At 58.8% G+C, this 25502-nt stretch overlaps 2 protein-coding genes across 2 annotated transcripts in view; one reads left to right on the top strand and one right to left on the bottom strand.

The window, feature by feature from the left end:
* ZMAT5 (zinc finger matrin-type 5) overlaps positions 1–13700 on the top strand; it is a 28114-nt gene extending 14414 nt beyond the window's left edge. Inside the window, exons 3-6 of the mRNA XM_046025648.1 lie at positions 3722–3784; positions 5168–5248; positions 7726–7837; positions 13340–13700. Of these exons, the coding sequence (XP_045881604.1) occupies positions 3722–3784; positions 5168–5248; positions 7726–7837; positions 13340–13469 (386 nt within the window). The 3' untranslated portion in view covers positions 13470–13700. The remainder of the gene's footprint in view (positions 1–3721; positions 3785–5167; positions 5249–7725; positions 7838–13339) is intronic.
* Positions 13701–13841: 141 nt separating this feature from the next.
* On the bottom strand, positions 13842–23355 carry CABP7 (calcium binding protein 7). Its single transcript, XM_046025647.1, has 5 exons — positions 23086–23355; positions 16840–16983; positions 15872–15984; positions 15405–15558; positions 13842–15175 (listed from the first exon to the last, which is right to left on the bottom strand). The coding sequence occupies exons 1-5, from the start codon at positions 23192–23194 to the stop codon at positions 15048–15050; spliced, it is 648 nt and encodes a 215-aa protein (XP_045881603.1). The 5' UTR covers positions 23195–23355; the 3' UTR covers positions 13842–15047.
* Between the last annotated feature and the right edge of the window lie 2147 nt (positions 23356–25502).

Below are 25502 nucleotides of genomic sequence, written 5' to 3'. Positions count from 1 at the left end.
AGAGCTCTCCCAGACTCATTTCTGAGAAGGAAGCTGAGGCTTGGGTGAGGGAAGGCGGCCAGGCTGCGTAGCAGGCCAGGCATGGCTGAGGTCACAAGGGGCTGGGAGTGGGGACAGAGTGGTGTTCAGTGGCAGAGGGCTCTCCGAGGTGCCTGGGAGGCCTCTGACTCTGGTGTCAGGCAGAGGCTCCCTGCCCCCCAAATCCAGTGGGGACTGCGATCTGGCAGGAGCCAGGCCTCAAGATTACCTTGGTGTTTGCTTCCAGCCCCAGAGTCTCAGCTGAAGAGCAGGTGAGTCTTTGGGTCTAGGGCTGATTGGCAGAGGCTGTTGTATTACTTAAAGAAAGATGAAAGAGTTGGTACCGTAAGCCCCTTCTTGGGGGCCCTGCATTCCTAGTGTCCTCGCACATCCCCCAGCATATTCAGTCCTTAGAACAGCTCTACAAGGGAGGCTGGGAAGGCGGGCGTCCCCACTTAAAGGTGGTGACTTCAGGATGGTAGATGATATTCACCCGGGGTCCACAGCTGGCGCGGGAGCTCTTTCCACTTTATGAGGCTTCCCTGGGGCTCCAGCTTGCCTGAGCAAACTGCACAGCACAGACCTTGGGGAGGCACGTGGCACCCCAGCCTGGACTAGGACTCAACACCCACTTTGCTCCCAGTTTCATGGCCTTAGACAAGTCCCCTCACCCCCAGTGGGGCTGACCATGCATCTGCTGTGGCCAGGACAGGTATGAGTGCTGGAGCTAGGCTGACTGTCTGTCTGTCCCAAGGTGTCACTCGCGAACAGTGTTGTCCTGATTCTACCCTGTGTAAAAGAGCCCTAACAACAGTACCCACCTCCCAGGGATTTGACAGGGGCTCAGTGTTTTCATGACGACTGTGTGGCAGTAAGGGTTCACTCAGTAGGAACCATGTGGGTCCACAAAAGGACTGGCGTCAGGCCTTTTATCTCAGTGAGCACTTAGTATGTCCTTGGCTCCCAGGCAGGCTCTGAAGACTTACAAGTGAATCAAACAGGGCCCCCTCTCCTAGGCAACTCCACTCCCAGTTATAACAGTGTGTTCTTGACAGAACCCCTGTCTTATACAGGCCTCCATGCCCTGCCCACCTAGCCCTCTAAGCACCAACCACTCTGGCCATTACAGGTAGTGTCCCCTCTGTGGGCATGCCTTTTCTGCTGTCCTCCATGCCCTCGGCCTAGCCCTTCCATCTCAGAACTCAGCTCAGGCACAGTGTCCTCAGGGTTGCCCTCTCCAGTCCACAGGTGAGGTCAGGTCAATTGGCTGCATGCTAGCTGTTCCCCTGTTTATGTCCACATGGCTTAATGTGACTGTTGGACTGGAAGGGAGAAGCAGGACTGACTTATTCTCCACTAAATCCTCATCCTGGCGTGGTGCCTGGCACACAGGACATGCTCAGTAAATGTTTGTTAGATGAATATCTAAATGAGCAAGCAAACAAACACCAGGCACCAGGGCAGCTGTTAATTTTGCGAGATGAAGCAAGAAGGACCAATAGGGTCAGATCATGAGGAGCCTTGAATACCAGGTTGGAGGAGCATGCCTTCTTTGCGCAGGCCCTGGTTTCGGCTTCTCAGTCCTGGGTGCCTTTCAGAGTCCCCGAGGAGCTTTTAACAATTCTCATGCTCTCCCTGTCAGATGAATTAAAGCAGAACCTGAGAAGGATGGGCCCAGAGATCCCTGTATTTTATTTTTATTTTTTTTTTTAATTTATTAGAGAGAGAGAGAGAGAACACAGGTAGGCAGAGAGAGAGAGGAGGAAGCAGGCAGAGAGCCTGATGTGGGGCTCGATCCCAGGACCCTGGGATCACGACCTGAGCCGAAGGCAGGATCCCTGTATTTTAAAGGCTGCCTGGTGATTCTGCCGTGTGGCTGGGGTCAAGAACCACCAGCCGGGTGCTGGGCAGCCTAGAACTTTTCTGCCACAGAGTCCCCAGGACACCTTGGCTAAGACTCAGGCTCAGACTCCTGCCCCAACTCAGCTACCCTACCTCTGGGATGTGGAGGTGGGACCGGGCAATGTTCACATGCCCCCACCAGCGCACTTCCTGTGGGAAGGTCTGTGGCATCAGCTGGATGGGCTGAGTCTGACAGGCCCAGTGCTGACGGAGGACATCCCCTACCCTACCGGCCCCACCCACACTCCACCGGGTCACCCCCGGAGGGAGTCCTCTCGTAACCAACTGTAACCAACTGACTGCAGCAGCCCATCCCCACCGGCTGCCTGGCGCCAGGGAAGGGAGGAAGGGCGAAGCTCCCTTCAGAGCCAGCCACTTCACCCACCACCAGGGGAGCCCCGGCCACTTGGGGAAGGGCAGGGGCTTTAGACTCACACCAGGATTCAAATCTGGCACTGCCACTTCCCACGATGTGCCCTTGCCCCCGTTCAAACTTCGGTTTTCCCCTCTGCAAGGTGGGGATGTTGGCGCCGTGCCGTGGGCTCATGAGGAGGACACGAAATAAGAACTGCCACCGCTCAGCATTGGTTGAGAGTCCACGACAGAGGTTCTGAGCCCCAGCCTCACGTTAGTGTCACCTGGGGAATGTAAAGCCGAAGCCGCTCCCAGTCCCACTGTCCTGGCAATTGTAATGTGCCCTCAGGCTTGGGATCACCAGGGGCCTCTGCCAAGGGCTCTGTGTCTTACTCGCTTTTCACAGCAACCCTACCAGAGGAGAATTGTCCTCCCATTTTACATGCGGGGCAACAGAGACCTGGAGAGATAAAGCCACTTGCCTGGAGTCAAGTGTACGGGAACTCGGAAACCCGTGGTCTTTCCTTTCCTCCAGTGGCCTCTAGAAAAGGCAGTGGACCCATGTGGCAAGTGTCCAGCCCAGGCTCCCAGGGCAACATCAGCACCTCCGAGTCAGAGCCCCTTCCTGTCTTACTCACAGATTTTGACTGATTGATTCTTTACCTACCAAGAAACACACAAAACTTAAATCATAAGTATATGATGAAAATAAAGGTTGAAAAATTGGAGGAAACCAGGGTTAAGGTTTGCTTCTGGAAAGATTGCTGGGAAGTCCTGCGGAGGCTTGTAGCTGACAGGGCGGAGGAGGGAGCAAGAGAGCAGCAGGTTGCAGGCTTGGCCGTGGACTGATGCCTGAGCCCTGGGACTTACTGGTGGGCTTCCTAGGCACCAGGAGGGTTTTTTTAGCTTTCTATTTTGAAATAATTACAGAGTCACAGAAGTTGCAAAGACGCTATGAGAAGTCTACCATACCAGGATTTAAAACAAAACAAAACAGGGGTGCCTGGGTGGCTCAGTGGGTTAAGCCTCTGCCTTCGGCTCAGGTCATGATCTCGGGGTCCTGGAACCGAGCCCCACACTGGGCTCTCTGCTCAGCAGGGAGCCTGCTTTTCCTTCTCTCTCTGCCTGCCTCTCTGCCTACTTGTGATCGCTCTATCAAATAAATAAATAAACTATTAAAAAAAATTAAATCTACTCAGGTGGTTCCATGGCATGGTCAAGGCCAAGAGCCTCAGACCTAAAACTTGGTTCTTGCCTTTGGCTAGGTCTGGGTGGGGAGGAAGGGGCTGAGGTCACCTGAAGCTCAGATGCTTCTGCCCAGCATCCCTACCTGTGGTCATCCCCTCCTACACTCCTCTGTGGGTGGGACCTCTTTCCTTTCCTGATTTCGGGGATAGGAAGTGCCTGTGTGCAGCCTGAGTCTGAACCTGGACCCTCTCTCTTGTAGATGCGGCTGCCATCTTGCTAGATGAACAGAACAAGAGGCCTTGTAGGAAGTTTCTACTGACAGGTAACCTGTTCTACTCAATTTGGGGCCCCCCTTAGGACCAGCATGCCCCATCTGGCCTGCTCAGACCTCTGCAGAGCCTCTCCCCTACCCCAGCCACCACCCAAAGCCCAATTTATGGGCTTGGTGTGTCAGCCAGCTCGTCAGTTGGGACCTTCCCAAGGGTTGTGCCTTGGGAATGACTTCCAGGGCCTGGTTCCTCAGCTCTTTGGACCTAGAATATGATTCTACTGGCCCACCCAGAACAAGCAAGCACTGGGAGATTGCAAATAAATCTAGGAGACATTGATGGCTATGATGGACTGGCTGATTAGGTTAGCCTAGGAGCCCACCCTCCAGCAGGGAGGGCCGGAGATGGTAACAGGTTTGATGAGAAACTTCAGAATTAGAACCAAGAATGCTAAGTATTGATTTGACTGCTCAACACTCTCCAAATAAAGGTGCATTATACTTCAAAGAGATAAAAACCTCAGTAAGTGAAGGAACCAAGAGCAGATGAAGATAAGGGTAGGAAAAAGAAGACAAAGCCAAGAGAATGATTCATTTCCTCCATGCTTGCTTTGAGTTCCTGTATACTCTCTAGGTATTTGGCCCTAAGCTTCCTAATGGCCAAGGCAAAGAGGGGAACCATGGTGATTACCATTAAGTGTGAAAGAGAGCTTGGCCCTGGGGAGAGGTAATGCTGCTGGCTTAAGGAAGACAGGTGAATTGGCGTTTTCCCCTCAGGAGACAGTGCTGCCCCTAGAATGGTTACCAGGACCGCAGGTCAAGGGCCTCCCCAACAGACTTCACTTGGCTGTGAAAACACCACTGGGAGGTTCTACTGGCTTAAGATACCTGCAGGCTTCTGCTATTTGGAGACACAATTTGGTCTCCCTGGTTGAGATTCAGAAAGCTCCCCCGGGCTTTGGTGCCTCCTTGATTGAAGCTACAATTGAAACCTTTCTGGGGAGCAGTCCAGTAGCTCATGCAAGCCAAATGGGGAGATGGGCACCAGGCAGAGAGCACAGCAGATGCAAGGGTCTGGATTGAAGAGAGGAAGCCTGACCCTTTCAGGGACCCCCTCAGTGGTTTATTGAGGCTGGGGGACAGGGGCCAGGGGCCAGGGAAGTGGTGACAACAAACAAGCCTACAGAGGCTGGTGCACCCCAATCACAGAAGACTTTGCGATTTGCTTCCCAGGGTCGTGAACGGGGCAGAGTGGACCTGACAGGTTGCTCTGGCTGCTTGGGTGGGTGGAGCTAGAGAGATTCCAAGTTTTTCTTTGGGGGTGGGATTGTTACTCTGTAGGCTCTAAAGCCTTTTGCCCCCATCAGGGTGCCCCTCTGCACATGGTGGGAGCTCTTCCAAGTGGTGAGTAACTGTCTTCCTTGTCTTCTGTTGCAGGCCAGTGTGACTTCGGTTCCAACTGCAGGTTTTCCCACATGTCAGAGAGAGACCTCCAGGAGCTGAGCATCCAGGTGGAGGGTGTGTTTTGGCGGGGACCCTGGGTTGGGGCATGAAGTGGGTTGCTGGGGGGCGTGCCAGATCTGAAGCCCGCAAAACTGCTCTCTGCCTCCCCACCTCCTTCTCCCTTTTTTTCGTTTTAAATAGATTCTTTTTTTTTTTTCCCTCAAAGATTTTATTTATTTGCCAGAGAGAGAGAGAGCACAAGCAGGGGGAGCAGCAGGCAGAGGGAGAAGCAGCCTCCCTGCTGAACAAGGAGCCCAATGCGGGACTCGATCCCCGGACCTGGGATCATGACCTGAGCCAAAGGCTCAGACACTTAACTGACTGAGCCACCCAGGCACCCCCTCCTCCTCTTTTGTTGTCATCCTGTGGGAATAAGCTGAGGGCTGCCCCAGGTGATGGGGTGGGTGTCAGAAAGGCCTCCACACTGCTGCAGGCATGAGTGGAGAAGGAATGGGGGGGGCCCCATCTGTGTTCTCTGTGGGGTTTAAAGTGGTATGTGGGGCTCTCCTGTCCAGGAGCCCTGAAGGATGTGCCTCAGCCTCATCTGTGCCCTGCTGGGTGCCCATTCATGCATACCCTTCCTCCTTCCCTTCATCAGGCAGCATCTATCTCCAGCTCTTACTCAGCACCAGGCAGATTCCCTGTTGCATCCTGGGGACAAAGGGATGACGAGGACACCTTCCCTACCCTCAGAACTCTCAGGTCTAGTAATTCCAGGGAAGAACAAGTTTAGCTCCCCGTGGAAACTGCCACGTCTGCTTTTGGGAAATTCACTTCCCATTTCTCCAGTTAGAGAACAAGGCCATTTGCGCTTAGATGATCTTAGTCAATCTTCTCATGCAGCCCCTCATGGAACAGATGGAGAAACTAAAGCTAGCCCAGGGCAGAAGGGCCTTACATGAGCCCCCGGCAGTGAGAGGCTGATTCTGGCCTCCCAGGGCGCTGCTGTCCACTTTTCCCTCTGTCTGGGTGGCCGCAGGGCAGGCAATGAGTGTCCTCCGGGACAGCTTGGCCTTTGCCCTCATCCCCAGTGGGCCTCACCGCCCCCCCCCCAACCAGCCATAACCTTAGGCCATGCACTGCTCTGGGGAGCCCGTGGCAATGTGGCCACAGCCCTGGCCCAAACACAGGGTTTCCGGGAGCTCTCCCAGGGCAGAAGTGAGGCCCCACAGGCCTCGCCAGCAAATCCTGGCAGTGGTGGCATCTCCAGCTCTTCACTGGCCGTGGGCTCTCAGGGAACCGTTGGCCCATGGTGGGGAGAGCCTAGGCCAGTGGGCCTGCAGCGGGAGACGGGGCCTGGTAGAGACAGGGATGGGGGAAGCCTGAGGGGGCTGGAAGCAGAGGTGTGTACCCCCACCCACCCCCCGGTTGCACCTCTGATAGTCCTCGCTTTGGCACAGAGCTAAACCTCTTGGAGGCAATGTCCTGACGTGTTGGAAAGGTGAGGTAGGATGAAGTGTGTGCAGGGCTAGCCCAGGCCCTGGCCCCCTCGGTGGTGCCCGAGTCGGATTGTTTTCCTCTAGTCCCCGGGCCCCATCCCATGTCCTCCCAGAGACCCTGACCCATCTCACACTCAGCTTGTTTGTTTGTGTTTTTTTTTTTTAAAGATTTTATTTATTTATTTGACAGACGGAGATCACAAGTAGGCAGAGAGGCAGGCAGAGAGAGAGGAAGGGAAGCAGGCTCGCTGCTGAGCAGAGAGCCCGATGCGGGACTCGATCCCAGGACCCTGAGATCATGACCCGAGCCGAAGGCAGTGGCCTAACCCACTGAGCCACCCAGGCGCCCCGGACACTCAGCTTGTTTGAACCATTGACTCACTTTGAAGTAAGCAGAGGTTCTTGCAGGATATTTTATGAGAAGAGAAACCAGGATGGGGCACCCGGATGGCTCAGTCGGATGGACGTCTGCCTACATCTCGGGTTGTGATCCCAGGGTCCTGGGATCGAGCCCCGCATCAGGCTCCCTGCTCAGAGGGGAGCCTACTTCTCCCTCTGCTGTGCTCACTCCTCTCAATCTCTCTCTCTCTTTCTGGCAAATAAATACAATTTAAAAAGTAAGAAAGGAAAAAGGAAAGAAAAGGAAACCAGGAAGCTGAGGCTCCTTCACCTGCCAAGGGTCAGAGAGACCTGGCAGGCAGCTGGGCAGAGACCCAAATCCTGCTCTGCCCTGGTCTGCAGCCCACGTTGCCTCTCTGCCCCCAGGTTTGGGCCCCTCCTGAAGACCAGACTCTCTAATGCTTTATCATGTGCCCAACTGCAAAAAGCTTGGGAGGCAGCCCGTGTTTTATCTCCACTTAATGAAGCAGAGTGAGACCCAAAGGGGCAGGCCTCGGAAGGGAGCTGCGTGGTAGGGACTGCCCAGCGGCTCTGCTCCTGGCCTCCCAGCTTGTGCACTCATCCCCAGGAAGGTTCTGGCTGCTTTGTGGAAGGTTGGGGTCCAGCCAGGGGTGACTATGCCCCTCACTCACCTCTGTTTCCCTATCTCCACAGAGGAGAGGCGGGCCAGGGAATGGCCACTAGAGGTCGTCGAGCTCCCCGAGGGCCGTCTGGAAGACTGGTTGGAAAAGAGAGCCAAGCGGCTGAGCTCAGCTCCGAGCAGCAGGTACAGTCCCGTGTCCTCTACCCCCCCCCCCCATCTCCTATGCCCTCTGGGAGAGTACGTTGGCCAGCCTGCCCTTGCTGGAAGCCGAGTCGTCTCCATGAATTGCCTTGGCCCAGGGACCAGACACGGATGCCCCCACAGAGCTTAAGGGAGGACCCACCCTGGGACTCTTGGGTCCCCAGGCCCAGGCCAAAGGCTGAGGGGCACTCGTTTAAGGGTTCTTTTCCCGAGCCCCATTCTCCCGCCTTGGTGGCTCCTCCCTTAATTGGCATCTGTGCTGGCTGAAGGGGAGGCAGGTGGCCAGGCCAGCCTGACTGGACATCACCAAGTCCATTGCCAGAGGGAGGGGCCTGATTGTGGTTCTGGAAGCCCACAGGGTGCCCGTCACTGAGCTGTCTCCTCTCGGGCCCTGCCAGATAGGCGCGGTTACCCCAACCCTGCAGAAGGGGAGGTAAGGATGTGACTTGCCCAAGGGCACACAGCCAAAAGGCAGAGCTGGGATTACTCAGAGATGTGACTAGCTCACTCTCACTGTCCCACTGCCTCCTTGAGGAGGGGGCTAGGGCGGCTGGGCCTAGCTGCTGCCAGGGCCTGGCACTCAGTATGCTCAGAAGTGGGCGGAGCACCCTGGGTCAGGGGCCCTCAGGTGTGTGCTGCCTGAGGTCTTAGGGCTCCTGGGCTCTTGCACTGGGTGTTGAAGGAGGGAGAGAGCAGGGAAGGAGGGAAGGGGCTACCGGATGTGCCTGTGAGCTCCCTCCGACTTTGTAAAGCTGCTTACACTGGGCTGCCTTTCTTTGCCTGTCTTGCGGTGGGGCTTCAGACCCTATTGTCTCTGTGGTGTGGTCCGTTGCGACAATGGCCTGGCCTGGGCTGAGGGAACCTGTCTGGACAGTTGGGGGTGAGGCCTTGCCTCTGAGCTCTGCCAGGAGGTGGGGGCTAAACTTCTGGCGTTCTTTGTGTCCCCATGGAGAGAGCTTTTTGTTAAACCATTTTAAGTTTAACCTTTAGTTCTTGGGTTTTTGGTTTTTTGTTTGAGAGAGGGTGAGTTGCAAGTGTGATGGGGCGAGACAGAGAGAGAGGGAGAATCTTAAGCACCCTGCATGGAGCCTGATACAGGGCTCGATCTCACGACCCTGAAATCACTATCTGAGCCAAAATCAAGAGTCAGGTCCTTAACTGACTGAGCCACCCAGTCACCCCAACTTTTAGTTGTTTCTTAGCTGTTTTAGATCTGCGTTGTTTTTCCCCTCACCTTAAAACAATACAGTACAGACACATATGTTAGAGTGTGATGTCTGTCCCTTTTGGTCCTGTCTGAGGTGGTTGTGATTTGGGTCAGGGGAGTGCCCTTTTGGGACTTGTCCAGGGATCCATGTCTCCACCCCCAGGTGCCATCAGCCGTGTGTCAGAGGGCTGGGGCTGGTTGGAGACGTCCAGAGAGTTCTAAGGCCTTCCCCACTCTCCTCCTGCTTGGACCTGGCTACCTGTGGGTCTCAGCTGTGCTCCCCACTCACCTCCCTGCTCTGACTTGGTGCATCTTCTGTTGGGAGTGAGCACCGAAAGCCTGGGTACCTCCTGAGCTTTTCACAAGGGCTCAGGAAGACCCAGTCCCTGGGCTGGCCTGAGTGTAGCAGTGGGTAGAGACGGGTGACCAGAAGTCCCCACCTAGGGACAGATGTGTCCCCATGCTATCCAGTGCAGGATGCTTGTGACTGTGAGACTCAGAGGACTGGGGGATGAGGTGGAGAAACTGAGGCTGAATGACAGGCCCAGAGTCTCAGGTAGAGGTGGTGAGCACTGATAATCAGGGGTGCTGGGTGCTGTGGTGTGCCTGGTCCTTGGCCCTGGGCATTTAAGGGGATCAGTGCCCCTGGTTTGTGGCTGAGGGATCTCAACCCCTCCAGGAGAGTGTGACCGTCCTGGTCCCATACCTGCTATCTTCAGCAGCACTGAGCCGTCACTTGAGAAAGAGCTGAAGCCCCTGCTTGGTCTAGACCCTGGGCCACCTCTGTCACCAAGGGCCCCCGCCAAGCTGGATGTCTGGAGTAGTCGTGGCAGCAGCCAGCTGCTGGGAGAGCAGTAGCTATTTCTGGGGTGGGGCCTGCAACTGGGGACCACCCTAGGCTCTAGGGAGTGTCAACCCTGTCCTTTGTGCCCCTCACGCCTGGGGCACCTGACCTGGCCCCTTCCAGAGGACCTGCTTTTCCCCTGTGCCTGCGTACCTTTCCACCTGCCTCCCGAGGGCTCAGAGGCAGAATGGATTGCTGTTGGGGCAGAGCAGGCCTCTCTGGCCTTAAGAAAAACGTTGCTGGAAGGGAGGTGACCCTTCATTACCTTGGCCATCACTGCTTCAGTGTTCCTCAAGCCCTCTTCCATAGGGCGGTCTCAGGAAGGAGTGCCCCTTAGTCTGCAGCCCACGGGTATTGGGCTCTGCCCCTCCACCTGTGGCAGGGCCTCTGCTGGGTCGGGGGGGTGGATTCAAGTCCCTGGGCTGCTTTGTCCTGGTCCCTGAGTCTCTTACCCCAGAAGCAGCCCCACAGAGACCGTTCCCTCTGTGCCCTTCACACACCTCAGCTTCCCCCACGGCTACAGCAGTCCCTCCCGGCCTCCCACCTGCACTCTGCCCCTCCTGACTGCCCTCCACAGAACAGCCCCAGCCCGCTTCTAAAACACTCCCAGGCCTTGACCTGGCCCCGACCCCTGCGTCAACCCTCCTGGGCTTCCTCTACCTCAGCGACTCTGCACTCTGCCACCCAGCTCAACAGACCCCAGGGAAGCCCGAGCCCATGCAGTCCCCTCACCTCTCCCATCTGGCGTCTGTCAGTCCCTTGGGATGCTGGCGGCTTCTTGGATGTGGTAGGCATTTCTGGTTTGGGTGCAGCACGTGTACACTACTCTGTCTGTCTGGAACTGCCCACCTCTGCCTGGCAAAGCAGACTCATCCTTCAGGCTTTAGCTAAGACGCCCCCCTCTCGGCACCAAGCTCACATTGTTGCCGTTCAGGCTCAGGCCATGTTGACTGCATCTGAGCATATAGGGGAGCAGGTTCCCTGGCCTGGAGGACTATTCCCTGAGTGTTGCTGCTGTGGACCCCTTGGGGACCGGTCTGGTGGCTCCTCTTCTCTGGGTGTGTTTCCTCCCCTGAGGTACAGGACGAAGATGGCTGCCCGGTCCTCATGGGGCCACCTGCACCTGAGGGCTCCAACCCCATGGCCTGAGCCATGCCTTCGAGGTGCACCAAGCCAACGCTTCTTGTAAAAGGGGAAAATGGAGGCCCTGTGAGCCCCCAGCCTGGCACATGGCACCATCTTCTTCGGTCCACTACCCAGAGCAGACAGTGGCAAGAGGGAGAGACTGGCCTCAGACGTGGACTAATCCCCCGGCAAGGCCAGTGCTTGTCCCTGTTTTCCATTGTTGGCTCTTCAGATTGTGACTTTATCCCTCTTAATCTCCCCTTTTGCACCCCTCTCCGGACTGGCACTACTGTTCCAGCCAGGCGCTTCCCTAAGACTCTTTTCTTCAGCTCAGAACCGTGGCTGGGGAAAAGCAGAAGAGAGCTGCTCTTATCCTTGCGCCAGGGGCACACAGGCCAGGAGAAAGGCCAGAGTCGGCCTTGTGCACCCCAGTGTCCCGTGCGCTCTGTGTGGGGCAGAAGGGGTGTTCTCCAAGAGCTCAGGGGCCCCGAGAATGTGTCCATGTCTGAGCCCATGAAGGGGCTGCCCTTATGCTGGTGGGAGGCCCCAGCTGCCCAGGAATCGGCCCCATCTTCTAGAGAAGGGTCTGAGGCTCACGGGAAGGGGCTCGCCAGGATCACACCCTCTCTGCAGAGAATTGCAGTCACCTTAACCCTGCGGGAAGCCCGGGGTTGGCTGGCAGCTGGGGCTCTCCCTTCCAGCAACGGCAGAGCTCCCCCACTTCCACCTTCTCTGCAGCTGGCAGAGTTTATGAAGTCTCCTCAGTGCCATAAATCACGCAGGGAGCTGCTTCCCGCGCTCTCCAGCAGGCAGCGAGCAGCTAAGCAGGGGATTTCCCTGGCCTCTTATACCAGGAGGCCGCCTGAAGTCCTTGAGTGGGCTTCCTCCTGCGGGTCAGGCCCAAGAGTGTCAGGCTGGGGGGTGGCGGCAGCTGCGAGGCAAACTCCCAGGGCTCCTGACCCCAGCCACCACCTCTGCGTCGGAGGCCTGAGGCCTCTCCAAACCTCTCAGAGGGCCTAGGACTTTCCCCCTTGGCAAAGGGCTGGTGTCTGGATCCCAGCCTCCACTGAGAGCTGGACCTGCGGCCTGGGGCAGTGTCTGGAGTCCACATCCACATTGCCCGTTAGCCCCTAATCCCCCAATCCCTGACTTTGTGTGACTGACTCTTCACCCCTCAGTTGCCTCATCTATCAAATGGGGTTCACATGAAGGTGCTTGAGGTTTCTCTAGACTTTAGTGTCTGGCCCAAGGCAGTGCCTAGTCAGTAAGGGCACTCAGCATGACTCCTTGTCGTCAGCAGACATTCACTGGGTGGCCTCCCTGCGCCAGGCCTGGCTCTGGCTCCTGGGGGACCCGCGGACACCACCCCTAGCCTTCTGGTCTCTTCCATGTGAGAGCTCCAGTCCCACAGGGGAGACATGAGCTCTCCGGTGAGTTCAAAGTGCTCCGTAGCCTGTGAGGGGCTGCAACCGTGGACTGAGTGGGGATTAAGTCCAGAAGCATTGGAATGTGGAGCTGAGGGGCGGGGGGGCCAGGGACTGCCTTTGCACCTCAGTCTGCTCCCTGAGGACAGGCAGCCCCTGGCTGGGTAGCTGGGTAACCCAGGGCAGATGCTCCAGATAGGCCCTGGGTTCCCAGGTGGCCGCTCCAGGGGAAGGAGAGTGAGCAGCATGAGAAATGAGGCTTTTAAAAAAAAGTTTAGACAATATTTTTTTCCGATTTCCAAGGCTTGCATGCTTGTAAAATTTTTCTTGAAAAGTATAAAGGAAGTTAAAAAATCACCCATAACTACACCACACAGATAGAACCACTGTTAACATTTGCTTTGTCTTCCAGAGTTTTTTTTATGCATTTATATATGTTATATATCTTTAAACAAAAATAGTATCATGCTATATACATTATTTTATAAGCTGCTTTTTCTCTCTACTTACACAGTACATCATGACACCTTTCCTTATCAGTGCATACAAGGCTGCCTTCACCATTACTCGGGCTGCTTAGCATTCGCTGCTGTGGTCGTGCAGGTGTGTTTAATCAGTCCCCCACAGGTGGACACAGGTTTTTTTCTGCTTCTTGTAGCTCAGTCTCTCCCCACAGCCCTGCTGTATCATCTGGGCTCATTCCTGGAGGTGAGGTTGCTGGCTCGAAGGGTCTGCGTGTTTTTGAGGCTCCACCTTCCAGAAAGGTCACTCAAGCGGCTGACCGTAGCTGGGGTGGAGGGGAGAGGGGGTACTTGGGGGAGGTGGCCCAGCCCGGACCGGGGCTGGGCCCCATTCTCATTTTCTGACTTTCTCCTTCTCTCTAGGACCGAACCCATGAGAACCACCATCTTCCAGTACCCCATAGGCTGGCCGCCAGTCCAGGAGCTGCCTCCATCCCTGCGGGCACCCCCTCCTGGGGGGTGGCCCCTGCAGCCCAGCGTCCAGTGGGGCTGAGCCTCATCTCCACCTGACACCCCTCCGGTCAGTTTCAGTGTCAGTCACCATACAGATAAGGGCTCCTCCCGGGGACGTGGGGGGCCCCGCCCACTGCCTCCTGAAGCCATCAGTCCTAGCCCCAGTCCTAGCTTTGCTCTAGGCAGTTACACCCTCCCGCCCTCATGGGACATCCTGAGATGGATGAGAAAACTTCCTTCTGGGTGTTTATAAAGAAAGTCTGTCACCGTGGTGGTATGTTTCCTCCTTGGGCAGCGCCGTCAGCTCTGCTCCCCAAGCCCCTGGTCTGAGGACGGGCGGGACTGGGGTGGAGATGAGGTCTTCCGCTGGGTGAGGAGCGCTGTTGCCCTTCTCCTGGGAGGGCCGGCGGGGGCTCAGCACGGCTGGGCAGAGGGTGTGCCAGTGTGGCTGGGATGGTCACCCGGGTGTAAGGGGGCTCCGGATCTGGGAGAGGAGCTCAGGGACTCCGTCCGCTGTCCCCAGTCCCCACATCTGCCCTTACTGAGCTGGTGCCCGAACGTGAGATGGCAGAACCAGGGCCCGGTGGGAGCTGTGTCTCTGGCCTGTGTAGAGAGGTTGGGGGACCCAGGAGAACAGGCCCTGGACTTGGGGGAGTGGCCTGGTTGAGTTTCCTGGCACCCATAGTGCTGGGCTACACCAGCCCCTTAGCCCAGCAATGACACTGGGCCCTCCCCCAAGGCTTCTGCCTGGAGGAGGCCCTGGGCTGGTGGGGCGGTCCACAGGCTCTTGGGCGATGTGGAGCCTCTAGGCCCCTGGTCTGCCTCCTGCCTCACTGCACCCCAGTTCTAGATTCTGTGCTGGGTGGTGGTGGGCACTGTGGCCCTCAGGCTGGTGGGCCTCAGACTGGGGGGCTCAGAGGGTGCAGAGACTGCTGGGCCACTTCAGATGCCCCATCTGCTGGGAGCTTTTGCCCTTTCTGAAAAATTCCTGTTGAAGGGGATACCGTATCTGGGGGCCCTCTGGGCCTCAGGCTGCTCATCGGTGAAATGGGCAAATGTTCTGGCCTCAGTGGGTGCCTGGAGAAAGGAGGGTCAGAGAAAGGGACCCTAGAGAGGGTCAGGGGCCTCCTCAGACTTGGCCAGGGAATAGGGCCCAGGAGACCCCAGCCTTACCCCCTTTCCAGGAGGAAGCCTCCTGCCCCTATCTCCACCCAGCCCATGGCCCTGGGCAAATCTCAGGGACCAGCGTCAGGTTGGCTTTGTAGTCCCAGGCACAGGGCGCTGCTTCTTCCTGTCTAAGTGACCACATCAGCTAGTGGACCCTGTACAGATGCCTCCTAGATTTCCCAGGAGCCCCTGCACAGTGGGAGGGAGAGTGGGTGCTACATACAGGCGCGGGCAGGTGCAGACAGGGCCGGGGGCTGTCCTTGAACCACCGCCAGGCCCTCTGCAGCCGGGCCACGGCACCATGCAAGGGCCCGCGGGTCGGGTGGGATGGGGTGGGGTTGCCGGACATCCGGGCCCCGAAGTACACGTGGCGGTGGCCCAGGGAAGCCAAGTGCAGGAGAGGACCGTGGGCGGTGGGGGGTGTAGAATGGGCCCCACGCACCGCGTGCGCCTACTTCATGCCGCTGCGCAGCACCTGGTTGGCCGCGATGAGCATGACGCTGATGATGAAGGCGATGGCGAAGGCGCAGATGAGGCTCTTGCGCACACACGTCTGGCGGATCTGCTGGTTGGAGCAGGCTGCGGCCGCCCGCCAGGGAGCACCAGAGAGAGACAGACGGGGACAGGGAAGCGCGGAATCAGGAGCCGCCTGCACTGCCCGCACGTGGGCTCGTCCCACGGGGACACAAGGCATGGGGTGGGCAAGGAGGCCCCCAGCCGTCCCCTGCAATCCCCGGGTCCTCCTCCCCCTGCCCCCAGCAGTCGGCCTGCCCCTGGGTGGGGGGAGGGCTGGGGGCCAGTCACTCACTCTCCACATCCACGGGGCACTCCTCAGCGGTGCCCAGGTGACTTTCCTCCTCCGTCATGATGATGTTCTCAATGTCCTTCATGGACAGGTGCTCACAGAAGGTGTCGTACAGCAGCCGCTTCAGCTCGTCCACGGTCAGCTTCTGCATGTCGCACTTGGGTTGGGGAGGAAACACAGTGCTCTGGCCATTGCCACCACGATGGCCGCCACCCAGCACCCTGTTGCCACACAAGCCCAGTGACGGGCCTCCAGATTCTGGAGGACTGGAAACCACTTGCTCCATTCCTTGAGTCCTTGACCACACCAGCCTCCCCCGGCAAGCCCCTGGCCCTCTGGAAGATAAGACATCCAGAGGACAGATGCCTGGGATAGTCACCTGCCTTTACAGCATGGCCCTGGCCATCCACCGACCCTGTACAGCCCTCCACAGTGTGTACAATCCTAAGTCCCAACCAGCCAGCACTTACCTTCCAGAAGACAGTATCGAAGTCAGTGCCGTGGAACTTCTCTGGGATCCCCGAGGTGGAAAGCTTGGGTCCCAGGAGGGTCACAAACTCCTCAAAGTCCACTTGGCCATCGCCTAGGGCAGGCACAGGTCCAATCAGTGGGCCAGCTGACAATCGGGCTGGGTCCCGGGCCACCTCGGGTCACGGGGTACCTTGGGCAGGTCCCACCTTCTCTGAGCCTTGAGTTATTTTCAGGGACTAAAACCACCAAATATGATGGTTGCAAAGTGGAGATGGGGTGTGGCACGTGGGCCCAAGCACGTGGGGGAGCCTCGCATTTTACTCAGGAACGTGGCTTCCCAGCAGGTGTGGGGCCTGACATCCTCACCCCACAGACAGGAACTGAAACTCAGGGCACAAACTGCACAGACCACCACCTGCTCTGTGGGTGGAGGGGAGGCAGGGATGGAGGCCCATGGTGGGGGCGGGGGTGGGGGGACAAGAAGAGGAGACTGGATATTACCAGCCCTTTTCCTAGGTTTTCCTTAATAAAATGCCAGGTGGCAAATATGACTAAATGATTTTTTATTTGGGGTGATGGGACCTGGGGTACTTAGTATAGCCTTTCTACTTCTCTGTGCTTTAAAAAAAATTGCTCGGGAGGCACCTGGCTGGCTCAGTCCATACAGCACACAACTCTTGGTCTCGAGGTTAAGTTTGAGCCCCACACTGGGGTTAGAGATGACTTTAAAATACTATCTTAAAAAAAAAGAATTGCTCAGAATGCAGAGCTAGAGAGGCAAAGTCTCTAAACCTCTGTGTGTGCGTGTGGCTGGGGCCGTTGCACTCCAGCATCTATTCTCCAGGCTGCGAAATGAGGCCAGACCTGGCTGCCTACCGCCAAGGGCTTGGGGGGTGCCTGGAGGGTGAGCTCGGCCTCAGAGGCCCAGGTGAGGGGTGAGAAGACGGAGGCAGGGGTTGGTGCTCACCATCCATGTCCAGCCGCTGGATGATAACTTCCAGCTCCACCTCATTAGGCATGTAGCCCAGGGAGCGCATGGCCGTGCCCAGCTCCTGCTTGGAGATGAAGCCATTGCCATCGCGGTCAAAGACTTTGAAGGCCTCACGGATCTCTGTGGGGGGGAGCAGAGCAGGTTGGGACCTCGCCTCTGTCCCCAACACCCCTTCCCTAAGCTACCAGCGTCCCCAAACCTGCAGCCTGAGCCCGGCACTAAGAATCCACTAGGGAGCCTGCAGGTCTTGTCAGAGACAAGTGGCAGGTGGCCCAAGCCCATAGCGCTGTCTTCCTGGACCTCAGGGCCAGCTGAGCCAGGCGGCAGCACGGCCAGGATCACCCTGGGGATGTGGGGGTGGGGTCCTCCTTCTCCCAGCCAGGCTCCCACAGCCTCTCAGGGCATGCTCACGACGACCGCGTGTGGCGGTTAAGGTGAGTCCCACCGTGCCAACTCCGGGGGCCTGGCTGAGGTGGCCTCTGTGAGGGGCCAAAGGCTTCCCTGTCCATCCCTCACTCCTTCCATCCCCCACTCCCCCTCATCCTCATCGCATGCTTCCTCCCCTGGGCTTGGCTTGGAAACTCCAGCCAGCACTCCTTAAGGATGCCCCATGAGGCAGCCATCAGCTCCCGCTCAGGGTCAGGCTGACAGCTCCATGCAGAGACTGCCTCCCCAGCCTGAGGTTAGAGGGAAGGTGGAGGCTGGATGGAGGGGCCCCAGCCAGCCCAGGCCTGCTCAGATGTGGAGCTCGTCCCTTGCATCGTACAGAAGGGGAGACAGAGGCCTGAGGACCTGGGTGACAGGGACAGAGAGCAATGCACTGGGCTGGGAGCAGTGAGTGACCTGTGACCAGTCCCACCCACAGTAGAATGCCCAGTAGTGATGTGGGTACAACAAGGGGTTTTACCAAGCATGTCCAGGAGCCGTTGAAGGGTCCTAACCTCTCCCTGCTCACCTTAGTTCTACCTGCTATCCCTTCATGGTCACTCAGCCCAGGAAGAGCCCTCAAGAGCATTTTTCTTTGGCCAAGACACCCCATTCACACTGTCTGCTCCAGCATCCTTGTTCACCTGCCAGCCTCTTGGCCTTTGCCTAAGCTGTCCCCTGGCTGGGATTCAGCAGACAGAATCCTGTCCCTGGGTGTGAGTGTGGGTATATATGGAAGCAGAGACAGATGAAAATGGTCCATGCTGCAGACCTGGAAACTGAGGCACAGAGAGGCAAAACAGCCAGACTGGGGTCAGTTTGGGATCAAGGTTATTTCTGGTGAGAGCAGGAATCTGGCTGGCCCAGGCCTGGCCTAAGGGGGCTATGAACCCCTAAAACAGATTGTGGAATCCTGTGCTATGGGGTTACTGCCTAATCCCGCTGGCCCCATCACAGACTAGGGGCCGTGGCAAGGAAGCTTGGGTCAAGGGCCAAAATCTCATCCGTCTTTCTACCCGGTGTCTGCACCCAAGGCCCAGAGGTTAGATCAGAGGGCACACAGGCCAAGACAGAGACGGTGGGCTGTAGCCGAGTGGCCTGGGCCCCCAGATCCTCTGACTCTGGACAAGCCCCGCCCATCCTAGGCTGGGCCGCAGAATCTGGTCTGACCAGGGGCCCCCTAAGCCAGAAAGCAACTGGGATGGGAGATCTGGGCCACAGGCCTAGGGGTTTCTATAAGTCCCGGACTTGGAACTCCAAGCCAATTCCCACCTACCATTCTCCCAGGCCACTGACAAGGTGGTAAGCTCCCCACCACCAGAGGTCTCTAAGTGGGGCCCCGGCTGTCATGAAGGTGGCTAATGGGGTCCTACGGCTTAAGGGTCTCCAGGTACAGACTAAGGCACCAACAGAGCAACCAGACACACCGTCCACCACTTCCACCACCCTGACCCAGCCCCATGCTCTCCCAGCCCAGGTGTCCTGAACCCTAGCCCGAGGGGCCCTTTCAGCCCTGGTGAGCACCAGGAGCGCTCCACGTCCAGGCCTTTGAACAGGGGCTCCTTTCTCTTGGAAGTTCTTCCCCAAACCGCGGCAAACTCCGACACCTCTCAGGTTCCAGGCATAGACAGCATCACCTTCCTGGTGTCCTCCCTGCGCCCCAGCTGACTTCAGCCTGCTTCTGGGTGCCCACAGACCCCGCCCTGCCCTTGCATGGACCACACTGGACTGTGAATGAACCATGAGGGCTGCCGCTGGGGCCCCATGACGGGAACAGTGCCTGTCTGTCAAGCATAAACGTCGCTGAACTGGTGAGCGAATGAAAGACTGACTGATTTGGGGAGCCTGCCCTTCTGAAGCACAGAGAGAAAGGAGCTGGGTGGAAATGCACGCAATACCCGGCGTGAGGTCATACAATACGGCGTGAGGTCATCATTCGGAGCCCAGGTACTCCTAGTTCACTAACAGTCCTAGTAAGAGTAAGTGTTGGCCTCCACAGCAGAGAGGAATCAAGCTGAGACCAGGGCTGAGGGTACATCCTCAGATTTCTGGGTGAGGGGCTGGTTTTGGAAGGAGGAACCCAGAGTCAAGTGCCCCATCTTTCCGGATCCCTCAGTTTCCTCCTCGGTAGAGGACTCGGTAGAGACCCACTGGGAAATTTGCAATGGGGATGGCAAAACCCTTGACACACACTGGGACTGCCACGGATGCTGGCCCCCTCCCCTGCAAGGAGCTGGGGTCCAGGCTGCCCCTCCCCCCCCCCCCGGCCAGGTGTGGCACCCAGAGCCAGGTGTGGCCCTCAGAGCCCATGGCCACTTCAGTTGGAGCCCCTGATCCTCTTCTGGAAGATCTGAGGAAACGCACGGGGCTGGACGGGGGACAGCGGAGGGCAGGTGAATCTTGGTGACAGACCCTGAGGCAGCCTGACAGGCCTCCAGGCGCATCAGCCCTCTGTCAGGAAGCTGGAAGCCAGAGATGGGGTGCACACGCTGGAGGTCACTCGTGAATGGGGGGGCAGCGCCTGTCCTCTGCCGCAGCTGCCATTCTCCGCGGCGTTGGCCGCACGCCTCACCACTTTGGCGGCCCTGAGTCTACACAGAGGCAGCTATTGGGCTTGCAGGGAAAACAGGCAGGATAGGGGCTTCCCCACCCCCCATACTCCAAATGCCCTATTTGGCCACTTTTCAGTGTGGGCTCCACTGTCTGACTGAGCAGGCCAAGTGCCAACCTCAGAACCCTGCCCTGGTGACTGTCTGCCTGTCTGTCTGTCTCTTTCCTCTTTTCTCTGGCCAGAAAGGGCTGGCCTAGGACTTGCAGCCACTGCACCCCTACCCTCAGGTAGGCTCAAGTCCGCTGATGCCCCTGGGGCCAGCCTCCGTACTCCCGCAGACCCTGGGAGGCTTGGCTGGGTGTGTGTGTCATGGCAGGGGTGAGACGGGGTGTGAGATACGGGGAGAAGCTGGAAAGCCTGTGCCTCTCCTTCTCCAGGGTCAGACAGGCTCTGGACCAGCTTTGCCCAGCTTCGTCTACCCTGCCAACTCCCACCCACGGCTCCCTAGGGCCACAGGTCCCCAGATGCCTTTGCCAGACCTTTAAGGACTCTCTACCCAGCCTTCCACGGAGCCAACCTTCCTGTCCTGTCCCCCCATCCATCCTGGATCCCTAACTCAAAAGCTTCACCAATCTCTCCACACTCCAGGCTCTTACTCCTGCAAGAACCCCCTACTTGGCCAGCCCTGTGGCAGCATCGGGGTCAGCAAGCTCCTGCTGCATACCAGTCCCCTCGATAAGAGCCTCCATTGTGTCCTCTGCCACCAGAAGCCCTGGGGAGGGGCGATGCCAAGCCCCTTTCACAGATGGAGACACCGAGGCGAGAAAGGCCAAGTGATGGTCCAAGGTCACTCCAGAAGCGGACGGTACAGAGATTTGAACCCAGGCCTGCCTGGCTGAGAAGCCCTCATCCACCCCTTGTGCTCTCCACCTCCCTTACTTGTCCCTCTCCCCCTCAGACTAACCGCCCCCTGGATTTCTGCGGCAGGCACATAATGTCTGCAGCATTTCATCCCAAGCTGCCGGGCTTCCTCTTCTCTGCACGTGTGGGTCCCCCACCGGTGGGTGTCCTTTCTGCAAAGGGCCTGGATCTTACCCAGGCACTGGGCGGCAGGGGGATGGGGGCACTGTCACCTTTTCCATCCAGCCCCGGCACTCAAGGACCACCTGCAGAGACTTGGTCCCCCAGGAGGGCTTCTGGAGCACCTACAGGCAAGAAGGGGGTCAGCCATGGAGGACTTCTTGCCCTCACCTACAGCTGCCCACAGGCTAGGAGAAGGGCAGGGGTCACCCAGGCACCTGCTTGTTCCACGACCCCCTCCTGGTCACCCCAAGGAGGGTCCTGCCCTTCAGATGCCCCTGTGCCACGGTCCCTCTGCTCCTCAGGGCCCAGGAGAGGGGGACAGGAGAGAAGCAGGGAGTGTGTTTGGTGTGGCTGGTGACTAACACTGCTGGGTTTCTGCCAGTGTGCCCGCCAGGCAGCCCAAGTGGAGCCTGCGGCCTCCTCACCCCTGCACTGCCCTCCTTGTGCCCGCTCACCCCTGTATCCCAGCCTCTTCTCAGCTTCTCAGGTCTGCACCCCAGGGCCAGGAGAACAAGAGAGGAAAGACCCAACCAGGCCCATAGCCGGGCTGCCAGCGTCACAGTGGGTGCTGGGAGCAAGGATAGGGAATGAGGCGGAAGCTGCATGGGTTTTGGGGGGAGATTGTTGCCCCTTGCCCAAGTGGCCAGGAGGAAGGGATAGAGGGCCCGTGGAGGGAGACACTGGCAGGAGGTTCGGGGTGACCTAGAGCAGGAGGAGACAATGGTGGAGAAGAGATGGCCTGTGCCTCATCCCCTGCCCTCTTGGTCCTCATTGCACCTCCTCCTTGTCCCAGGCCCTGGACAGACAAGGCAGACACTTGGGCTTTGGGATTCAAGGCAGCAGCACTCATCTCTCTGTTCTGCCTGATTCAGACACCAGACCCTGTCTCCACGGTTCTGCCAGCCTCTGGGGACTTTCAGGGGACTTGAGAGGAGCAGGTGGCTCATAGTCTATGGTACAGGGTATATGTGTTGGGGGAAGGGTAGCTACCTTCTCCCTCTTGATCTTCCCTCCACCCAGTCTGACTCCCCCAAGATCTACCCTCTCCAGGGCTGGGGGATGAGGGAAGACCTCTCTACATGACTTCCCCTGCTGACTGCACTGGTGTCTCAGCTGCACCCCCCAAGCCCTGATGAGCTCCAGATCACAGAGACCCTTGGCCCCAAGATAACTGAAGAGAGGCCCAGACTCTGGCGATCTCAGTCCCTCACGCAACAGCAGATAAGTAGATCCCAGGGTCCCAAGACTATCAGCCCCAAACCCCCACTCCACTTTACATGGGGCCCTAAGAGGTCTGGGGGATGGAAGGCCTGAGAACCTGCCCCCATCCCAGGAGGGAAAGAGCTTGCAGGCCCCAGGGTTCTCACAGCTCCGCAGAATCTTCCGTCCAAGGACCCCAGCCCTGACCTCTGCTCTCATCCCGCCCAGCCCCTTGCCTAAGGTTCCCATTCATGCTGAGAGGCAGAGGGACTACTGGGGGAAACAGATTTGGGTCCCAGCCTCTGCCTTTTCCTTCCAGGCTTGGTTATCGCGACCAAGCCGCCCAATCTGGCCACTTGTTGTCGCCACCACCTCCTGGACCGCCCTCCCAGCGCTCTGGGCTGGGGGTCCCCGCAGGGCTGTGGGGAAGGGGCCAAGGCCTCAGGAGAGACTGGGGACAGACCCGCAGGCAGCAAGAGCAGGGCAGTCGCCCTCTCCCCCTTCTCCGACTGCCCTAGCAGATTGGATTTGAAAAGCGACACGAGCGGAATGTCAATTCGAGCGCAGAGCCGCGGGCGGGCGCCGCGGAGGGGATCAGGATGCGGGTGCTCCGGCCGGGCCCGCGCTGGGGGCGCAGCTTGGACCCCCACCCAGACCGCCGCGTTGCCGCACCGTCACCGCGGACTGCGCGGCCCCGTGACCCCGCTGCGGGGCTCGGCAAGTTTCCGCAGCGCGGGGGACCATGCGGGTAGGGGCTGGGCCGCCCCTCAGCCTTGGCTACCCCCACCGCGGCACCCAGAGGTGCGAGTTGGTCCTGACTCCCCGCGCAGCTGCTCTCTGGAGCGCCCACCTGGCAGCCGGCACCTGCGGACGGCCCCCCCGCCCCCTGCGCCCCAGTCCGCGCTTCACCTGGGCGCACAGGTAGGAGGGCCGGCGGGCAGGGGTCCCGGCGGGGCACTCACCCTCCAGTTCGTCCTCAGGGATGTCCACGGGGCGCTGCTCCGACAGCAGGTTGGGCACGGTGTAGATGCCCCGGTACATCAACGCCGCCGTCACCGGGTGGAACGGCATCTTGGAGGCTCCGCGCCCGCCCGCCCGCCGCAAACTTTGAGGTCGGGGCTCATGGGCCGGCGGCGGCCCCGGGGGCGGCTGGAGCGGGCGGGGCGCGCTGCTGCGGAGGGCGGCCCGGCGGCACCAGTGGTGGCGAGACTGGGGGCGCCCCTCCGGGGGCCTAGCGCCCCCGCGCCCCGGGCCGCCGGTCCATGCCGCCCCCCTCCCTCCTCGGGCTCCCGGCGGGGGCCCCGCTGGGGCGACGGGGGCGGCGCCGCTCGGGCCTCTCCGCTCGGGCCGCCGCGCGCGGCGCCCGCCGCGCCCGCTTCTCGGTGCCCCGCGCGCTCCGCGCTGCTCGCCGCCCGCTAGTCCGCTCGCCGGCGCGGCCGCCCGGCCCGCCGCTCCGGCTCTCGCTGCCTCCCCTGCTCGCTCGCTCGCTCGCTCGCTCTGTGCAGCGCTGGCTGCGCTCCCCGCCTCCCCCGCCCTCCCGCCCGCAGCCTGCCCGCCCCCTCTGCGCTCTTCCCCCCTACCCCGCCCGCCCCTTCCCGCCGCCGGTCCCTGAGCGCTCGCCCCTAGCCCGCCGCGGGCTCCTTCTCTTCGCCCTAGGTTCCCCTTTCTCCCAGCGGAGGGAGAAATCACTTATCTCTCGCCCCAAGTCCGCAGCCACCGGGACCAAGGTGGGGGTGGGGCCCTTCCTTCCTGCCCCTTGGCCCGCCCCCACCCCGCACGAACAGAGCCCGGAACTGAAGACCAGAGACCTGGCAACGAGGTGAGATGGGCCCCAGGCGCCTGGGTCCTGAAGGAGAGTCATACAGTATTGGTGCCAGGAGGGGCTCCAAGGTGGGGAAACTGAGGCTGAGAGAGAAGGGCGTTGACCAAGGTCATAAGCCGCTGGTGGCAGGCAGGAGCTTGGGACAAATCTGGGGCAGGCTCTCCTGCCTGTGGCTGAGACTTGGCGGCTGACCTTGTTCCCCCCCACAGTAGAGCCCCAGTCCTGGCTCCTTTCCAAGCCCCCACCACTCTGCCTGGGGAGCTGCCAAGGGTCTGCTTCATGCCTCTCCCCACCCCCAGCTCAGGGCACTGAAGAACAGAGAGGTGGCTGGGTGCTTGTAGGGCCTGGTGTGAGAGCCTGTCAGTTCACATGGCTGGTTAGACCCATGTGTGCACAAGACTCACCCAGGCCCCAAGGCACGTGTGTGCATCGAAGTGAGGGGGCAGGTGTTTGTGGGAGCAGCATGTGTGTGCATATATCTGTTACCCAAGAGGGTGTGTTCATGTGTTTTTGAGTTCACACGCAGATGGATGCATGTTGGGAGTGTGTGTGGAAACCTACGTGTGCCAAGGTTGTGAGCTGGCAGGGGAGGGGAGGGCAGGAGCTTCTGGGCAGGAGCCCATGTGTGGGAGGGGGGTGGTGTGCGGACCCATGGACTAGGAGTGGCATGGGCATGGGAACACAGATGTACATGCATATATATAGGGGAGGGCTTGATCCCCTGGACTCTCCATGGCCCCAGCTACTGGACCTGTTCCTGGAGGCTCTACCAGAACCACCTTCAATCAGCCAACAGCCCCAGCGGGAAAGCTGATTGCCACGGCCCAGCCCAGCCCTGCCCTTCCCAAGCTGATTACATTTTTCTGTTTGTTTCTGCTTTTGTCGTTGATTAATCACAGCCCTGTCTTGGGGCCTGGGGAGAGGGGGCTCATGGACAGATGTCAGCCCTGGCCCCCAGCACTCCTCGGGCATGGCTTGGGAGGGAGATACCAGCAGCGTCCACAACCTGCATAAGAGCCAGGAAAGACCCCAGCTCTTTGTCTGTCTTCCCAGCCTCTATGGATCAGCTGGGTGCCCCTTAGAACCAAGGGCCAGGGGTGGGAGAGGCCCCCCAAAAGCCCTACCCCAAAGCCCTCCTCATCCATCTGTCTCCCAGTCTGACGGTGTACCATCGGACCGGAGTGTTTTGAGTTCCCTAGGTCTTCTGGTGCAGCAGAGGAGTGGGGAGGAAAGAACCCAGAACTTGGAGCCAGGCAGAGCTGGGGCTCCTGTTTCTACCATCTCCTTGCTGCCATGGGACCTTAGTCACCTCCCTTAACATCCCGGGGCCTTGGATCCCCCCGCCATGAAGTGAGGGTTGGCAGTGCCACCTTCCAGGCAGTGGTAAGGATGGGATGATGTAACATGGGAGGGGCGCCCGGCAGAGTATCCCCTGGAGCTCTTGGGAGTTTCCTATTAGCATGAAAATTCCCCCCAAGGAATATGAATTAATAATAATTATAGCTGCTATGTATTGATCAAGAGCTTGAGCTACAGCGGCTCTGTTTCGTTTTTTCC

This window comes from Meles meles, chromosome 12 (genome assembly GCF_922984935.1).
Source record: "Meles meles chromosome 12, mMelMel3.1 paternal haplotype, whole genome shotgun sequence".
NCBI classification, from domain to species: domain Eukaryota; kingdom Metazoa; phylum Chordata; class Mammalia; order Carnivora; family Mustelidae; genus Meles; species Meles meles.
Note: the sequence above shows the minus strand (reverse complement) of the source record. Positions and strands in the feature narration are given on the sequence as shown.

Bases quoted from the DNA above. Each gene is read 5' to 3' on its own strand.
- CABP7 (XM_046025647.1), bottom strand. From the start codon at position 23,194: ATGCCGTTCCACCCGGTGACGGCGGCGTTGATGTACCGGGGCATCTAC. The intron at 15,559-15,871 runs GTAAGTGCTGGC...CCCCAACCCAAG, and splicing joins TCGATACTGTCTTCTGGAAG to TGCGACATGCAGAAGCTGAC. The intron at 15,176-15,404 runs GTGAGTGACTGG...GGGCGGCCGCAG, and splicing joins GTGCCCCGTGGATGTGGAGA to CCTGCTCCAACCAGCAGATC.